The sequence below is a fragment of the Neophocaena asiaeorientalis genome, unplaced genomic scaffold (assembly GCF_003031525.2).
Source record: "Neophocaena asiaeorientalis asiaeorientalis breed wild unplaced genomic scaffold, Neophocaena_asiaeorientalis_V1.1 scaffold143, whole genome shotgun sequence".
NCBI classification, from domain to species: domain Eukaryota; kingdom Metazoa; phylum Chordata; class Mammalia; order Artiodactyla; family Phocoenidae; genus Neophocaena; species Neophocaena asiaeorientalis.
Genome location: NW_020175536.1, coordinates 2165550 through 2172973, shown reverse-complemented (window position 1 = coordinate 2172973; position 7424 = coordinate 2165550). Strand labels below are relative to the sequence as shown.

The following is a 7424-nucleotide window of genomic DNA, read 5'->3' as shown; positions in this document are numbered from 1 at the left end:
CTGTGAGTCTATTTCTGTTTTTGTAAATAAGTTCATTTGTATCATTTTTTAGATCCCACATATGAGTGATATCATATGATATTTGTCTTTCTCTGTCTGACTTACTTCACCTAGTATGATAATCTTTAGGTCCATTCATATTGCTGTAAATGGCCCTACTGATTTTCTTGTTTCTTTTTAAAAATTTTCTTATCTGCAAAATTATTTTATGTACCTGCATTTGCATCTGGACTTTTTACTATGTTTCGTTTTTTCCCATCTCTCTACTCTGTGGCCAGTACCACACTAATTTTTGTATATTTCCAATACATTGTTTATTGGTGGGGAAAAGCCCTCTCATTATTCTTCCTTACCAGATTTTTTTTTCCTGGATATTCTTACAAATTTACTTTAACAGAAAAATTTAAAGTGATTTGGTCAAAACATCAATTAAAAAAATCCCAACCTCCTGAAATTTCATAATAATTTTTTGGGGGTGGGGAGCTTGTATCTTTACATTATCGAGTTGTCCCATCTAGCAGTAGGTATTTCTCTACATTTACCATCTTTTTTTTAATGCCCCACAGTGGAATATTAGCGTTTTCTTCAAAGAGATCCTGCACATTTCCTGTTCAGTTTATGACTATGTGTTTTACATTTTCTGTAACTATCTTGAATGGGATTGTTTTCCATCATATTGCCTAACTGTTGAAGGCTTTAAACAGGGAAGTGTCCAGGGAGCAGCTCTTTGGTGGATGGAGGGAGGGCGTGGCCTGGCAGGAGGTGGGGGAGCCTGGTCTGTAGGGCCTGCTGCCCCAGGGGCCGTGCTCTGATGCTCTGTGAGCTTTGCCACTTCTGTTATCTCAGTTTTCTCCTCATCCGCAGCGTTTTCTTCCCTGTGGCTTCTTTGAAGTCAGTGCTTCCAAAGAGTGACTCAACGCCCAGTGCTTAGTTAACCCACGCTCTGGAAATAGGCCTCTGAGTACAAGAGTTAGACTTTCAAGGAGGTGTGAGTATTGAGGAAATTTCAGGACGACATTAGAACCCTCCCTCTGACATAGTCAGAAGGTTATTGAAGTCCCCACTCCTTTTTCCTCCTTCCTCAGACTCTAGCACGACGGAGACGGCAGCTCCCAGGAAGCGGCTTCCAATTAGTCTGGGGCCATTAGGAGACATCTCTCTGCTTCTTTCTCCAGAGTGAGGCTGTTTGAAAATATGATTAGATGAAAAGATCACCTTGGAGAGGGAACCTGGCAGATGCCTCTCTCAGGAGTGTGAACACGACTGCTTTCTTCTTCCTCCTCTTTCCTGTCCTGAAGTGTCTGAGAACTAGGCCAGGCGAGAACAGGACATTTTAAAAACTGAAAATGAAAAACACCTAAAAGAGCTTCCGTATAAAAAGATTCCAAGAGCTAGGATGTCTGTGGAAGTGTGATTCAGAGAAAGGTGTGAGGGTTTCATCCCAACACCACCAACACAAACAAAATGGTCCCTCGCATTTACTGAAAGATGAGTCCCAGGCTGATCCTGTTTCTTCCGTGTTCCCTGGACCATGGCCCAGAGAAGAGGGCTCTGGGGCCAATATCCCAGCCCTCAGCAGCTCCCACTAAACTCCTCTCCCTTTCACTTGATCCACCCTTTCCCCCGACCAGTGGTTCAATCTAATTAGTCCTACTTCTAAGAAGGTGTCTCAAAGACAGGACATGTCCCACCCTGCTCCCTGGTGGACATAACGGTTTCCAGAAACCAGCAGGAAACTGACCCAGCAGGGCCTGCTCCTGCCAGGACACCCAGGCCTCTGGTCACTAGGTCCCCTCTTTTCCATCTGGGCCTGGGTGGTTGCCTATGGCCAGGCCTGCACTGGGGGCAGAGGGCAGCCCTTGTTATGTGCCCATCACGGTGCTAGATCCTGGCGGGAGATGCAGGCACTACCCCTGAGACTCGAGTTACAGCTGTGAAATCTCGGTGTCTAGGTTTTGTCTACCATGTGAGTAGCTGAATATCTCAAGCCACGTCAATACCAAAGATTGTTCTGTGAATGTCTCCCTGCTCTGGCCCACATTTGTACTAGGTAACCTGGTTCCTGGCCACTGCTCACTGGACAAGCTTTGTCTCACAACACAGAGGGTCTGTCGGCCAGTGGACCTACAAGACCATGAAGATTCCTTTCCAGGGAAGCCAGGATCATAAATGAGTGACCTCTAGGCTTTTTGGGTACAGAAATCTAGTCTTGTGGAGCAAGTGGGTCAGATGAAGAGAGAAGCAGAGTAAGAGCTGGACAGAGGAAGTGCCTTTTAACTATTAAGATAAACCCCTCCATTGACAGATGAATGGATAAAGATGTATACATACTAATATATACACAATAGAATATTACTCAGCCAGAAAAAGGATGAAATAATGCCATTTGCAGGAACATGGATGGACCTAGAGATTATCATACTAAGTGAAGTCAGTCATACAGAGAAAGACAAGTATCATATGATATCACTTATATGCGGAATCTAAAATATGATAGAAATGAATTTATTTACAAAACAGAAATAGACTCACAGACATAGAAAACAAACTTATGGTTACCAAAGGGGAAAGTGGGAGGAGGGATAAATTAGGAGTTTGGGATCAACATATACACACATATATACGTGTGTGTGTGTGTGTGTGTGTGTGCAAAATAGATAACCAACAAGGACCTATTGTATAGCCCAGGGAACTATACTCAATATCTTGTAATGACTTATAATGAAAAAGAATCTAAAACAGAATATATATATATATGACTCACTTTGCTGTAACCTGAAACTAACACAACATTGTAAATCAAATATATTTCAATTATTTAAAAAAAGGTAAACCTCTATTTCACTTGAGTTTCTATTAGTGGGTTTCTAATCCTAGCAACCAAGCAAAAGCAACCCCTTTCGAGGTCATACCTATCCCCCAACTCAAGCTCTGAGGCGCTAGGGAAACTCTTAATTCAGAACCAGACCTTTATGACAGAACAAAACAACAGGCTTTCAAACTTTTCAGCAGCCCCTGCTATATGCTAGCAGAGGCAGGTAGAAAGAGAACGTGGATGAAATCCCTCCTATATGCCTGCCAAGTACTCACCCCTTAAATTAATTCCCATCAAACCCCCTTACTCATCACTCTTGTTACTATTGTTTCATAGGTGAGAAATGTCAGAAGGGCTCTTTCACATAAAGAGGAAGTCAAGCATAGCAGTTACGAGGATGGGCTGCAAATAGAAACGTCAAGGTTTGAACCTCAGCCCTATCCTCTTAAAGATTTATGACTTTGTTTTAAAATTTCTCTTACAAACCTCAATTTCCTTGTTTATAAAACAGGGAAAATAATAATGCCTGCCTTACAGGGAGTGGTGTTGATTAAACGGATGCAGTACAAGCATGTTTGGTGCAATGTTAGTTAGCTAGTTAGTTTTAGTGAAACCCGAGGTGACTGAGCTGGGCTTCACATCCAGGTCCATCTGGCTTCAAAGCCCTGGCTCTTGGCACTCAGCATGGGCTCTTAAAGGGATTAGACAGTTTCCTCAGTCACACCCAGGCAAGATGTTTTGCAAGGAGGATGTTAGGCATTTTCGCTAGGAAGGTTGTTACTGGCTTTATAGATCTGAGAGCTGAAACTGTAGCATTTATGTGTCCTTGATCTATGACCAGTTACATAACGTTTCACGTTGGAAAATATTAGGAAAATGGATAAATTATTGAAATTAGCTTTACTTTGATCCTTCCTGAATCTGTCAGGCTCAAATAGGATATCTGAAGTGGATCTCGGGGTAAGGGTGCACCTAAGTTGTACCCCCGCGTATGAATTATAAGCCTTTCAGATGCTAAAAAGTTCATATGCTGCTACTTCTTTTCCTCAAGACTCTACCCATAATCCCAAGAACTAGTTTTGGAAATCTAAATAATGCTTCTCACTTCTATAAGCACATCTTCATGCAGTTTTAAGGCACTCATACGTTTCCCATCAAGTGTTAACGTTGATCCAATCACTCGGCCTGAATTTTATTTCCTTAGCTTTGAATAACCCAGTATTTCCTTCCTATGTGTGTTGCTATGAAGAAAATTGATAACGAATGTAAAGGCACTTTATAAATTGTTAAGTTGGAGATAAAAGTGCTTCAGTACTATTAAAGGCTTTAAAAAAAATACTAGTCAAGGTATTCAAATTTACGTGTAAATTGCTCAGTTGGAAGAAAAAAAAAAGCAGGGTATGAACATGGTCAAGACCTGGGCTATGATTCCAGCTCTACTCCTGACTCAGGTTACATACAACCTGTGTCCAAGCTTCCACTGGGGATCCTAGAGAAGGGGGCCTAAATAAATAGCCAGTGATAACTAACACATTATTTTTGCTTTAAAAGTTTTACCTTTAACCTTACCAAACTCAACATCATTCACAGCTGAGGAATCCTATAAATGCATCTCTATCTGTAGAAGGCTTAATTTCTGGTCTCACATTTTCTATCAATGTGACATCCTTAAAATCCCAGCCCAGGTTTAGGGAAACTTCATTTTCCAGCTGTGTAGAGACCCTCCCACTTCCCGTATCCATATCCTCCAAGATAACAATTCTATTTCCAAAGGTTTTATTTCATGTATTGTTTGATGTTAAACTCTCCAAGGTTTTGCATCTAATGAGTGTCAGTGTGCAAGCTCTACCTATCTCATTCAAGAGAAACATGGCAGTTGAGTAACCAAAACACAGGTGAACGTCACGCGCTTCCTAGGCATGCTTAAGGAGCTCTTGTTTTGGGCTGAGAAAAAAGAAAGGGGCGCCTGCACAAGTGAGAGGTACCCCATGCTCCCTGACACACACTCAGGGTGCTTCCTGTTTGATGACACTCTTCCACACCAACATGGTGGTCCAAAATGGAATCTCTTTAATTTTTCATCACACTTCTAAAAGATACAGAGGAGATATGAATTAACAGACTTTAAGTCAATGTTAGAGATATGAGGAGAAAAAGTTAACACAAAGAAATACAACACACGAAAGAAAATATGCAATGTTTTATAAGCTGCACACATTTCAACAAAAAAGGTGGGGACACAGATTTGACACAGATTATTAAAAATATTTATTATAAGCAGATTCCTTTTCCCATATTCAAAAGAAAAACATATGACTGGAAATACTGAGATGGCAACTGGTTAAACCAATTCCCAGTCCTTATCAAGTTAGGAATCAATAAAGGAAAAGATATTTTGGAACTTAAAATTAGGGAAGCCTATACACAATTTTGATGGCGGGGGAAGAGAAAAACAAAACAACCAAAATAAAGTCATATCGTTTACATTTTACAGCCTTTAATTAAGCACATAAAACTGTACTATTTAATATATTTCTCCATGAACTTTTTGTGAAATTCAGATCGCAGCGTATCATTTACAAATCTTTTGTCTTTCTTCTGATCATCTACACCTTTTGCACAGTTCTTGAAAACAACATCATCATCCCACCTGAAAGAAAAAAAGAAAATAGAACAATCTTACAGTGCTTGTATCAACAGACAAGAACGCCCTGTGAACTGTAAAGCTTATTCATCACACAAAAAGATGCTCAACCTGTACATCATTCAATGTAGCAATTACACCCAAAAGAATAAAGTAATTCTTAATAGGCTGTTAGCTTGCTTTTTTATAATAGGAAGGGTAATCCTTATTTAGAACGTACAAAACATTCTTATCATTTCTCCAGTACAAGAAACTTTGAGTTAAAAAGAAGAAATTACATAAATATTTAATGTTTTCAGGTCTAAAACAAAGAGGCAGTACCTGGTTCTACCCTGATTAGTACAGACAGCTCTAGATGATAGCTGGACGATTTACTATAGTTAGATTATGTGGTTTTAAGGATTTTATACATACTCTTTTATCAGTTAACATTTAGTAATCATTCACTGTATTTACAATTTAGGGCAAAAGAAGAAACTATTTGGGTAAAACAATTAAGGCTCATATATTGGCTCACATCTACATTAAACACAAAGCAAGAGCAGCTGAAGAGCTTAGGGCAGGAATCTCTAGTTCGTTTCTCCTGGCTGGATTTCATAATGTGTAAGCTTAAAAAAAAAACCAAAAAAACACCCATGGATGGGCTACAAAATACATGTTTTATAGAAAATAAAGATTATGATTTGAAAATATCATCTAGCATATAAAACACAAACCCACATATGTAATACATAAACTCTCAAAAACATATATAAAATGAAAGCCTATATAATGTGTGTGTTTGCCTGTGGACGTATGCACGCTAGAAGAAACTGCGCATCGAAAATAAGCAAAGAACGTGGGCATCTTTGAAGACAGTGTTTTAAGTCATCACTGGTGCAGTGCAGAGAAATGTGAAAAGCTGAGCAGAGCTAGGTCAAATGTGATCTGCACATTAAGACAACATGTTTCAGTCTCCAAACGATTTTATCTGCATCCAAACAAGGCAGAACTATATAGCTTAATACAAATATAAATCAATGTAGTTTTTTCTCTACCCACTCTCTCCTCAACTCACTCCCCACAGGCTTTGACCCCTCCCTCTCAACACCAGCACTGCTCTCCCAGGGCCCAAACTCTAACCGCCACTTTGCAGTACCCACTTCACTTGGCCTGTCAGCAATATCTGACCTAGATAAATACTCCCCTCCTCTTGAAACTGTCTGTGTGGCTCCAAGACACCTACCAGCCTCTTTCGGTTCATTTCTTCCCCACTGGCTGCTCCTTCTCAGCCTAGTTTTTTTCATTCATAATTCATATAATCAATATTTCCTGAGCACCTAGTATGTACCAGGTACTATTCCAGGTCGGGACAGCTAATCATCTACCCGACCTCGAAATATTACCCCAAGCTCAGTCCTCTGGCCTCCTCTCTGGCTATACTCATTCACTAAGTAACCTCATCTAGTCTTCATGGCTTCAAGAAACTTCTGTAAGTTGACAGCTCCCAAATTCATGATCTCTAGCCTGGGCTAACTCCAGAACTGTGTATCAAGCTACCTACTCAACATTTCCACACAGACATATATATCATCCCAAAGTTACCATGTCTTAAATCGGTCCCTCTGCCTCCCCACCTCAGTTCACATTCTTCCCCATCTCTATCCTTTCAATAGCTCGGGTCAAATAACTTGGAGTCTAGTCTCTAATAAAATGTCACCTTTCTTGCAAATCCTCCCTTGCCTACGCAATTGCCATTGTAAAGACTTGTTTTTGTTTTTTACCATGAATGAGTCAGGAAGCCACTGGATGGTTTAGAACAGGATTGAGATCTTTTATTTTAAAAGGACCATGATGCTGCTATGTGAAGGAAAAACCTGGGGGTAGGGATGGAGAGGGTGGTGAGCATGCAAGCAGACCAGTTAGGGGGACCGCATCACTCCGGATGGAGATGGCAGCAGTGGTTTAAATGTTAAGCCTACAGCC

The 7424-nt window shown here is 40.4% G+C and overlaps 1 protein-coding gene across 2 annotated transcripts in view; it reads right to left on the bottom strand.

Annotated features, from left to right (window-relative positions):
- Window positions 1-4996: 4996 nt before the first annotated feature.
- The window catches only part of CWC15 (CWC15 spliceosome associated protein), an 11081-nt gene continuing 8653 nt past the window's right edge, over window positions 4997-7424 (bottom strand). For both annotated transcript variants that reach the window (XM_024731255.1, XM_024731256.1), the window contains exon 7: window positions 4997-5465. In XM_024731255.1, coding sequence (XP_024587023.1) covers window positions 5336-5465 — 130 coding nt within the window. In that variant the 3' untranslated portion in view covers window positions 4997-5335. The remainder of the gene's footprint in view (window positions 5466-7424) is intronic.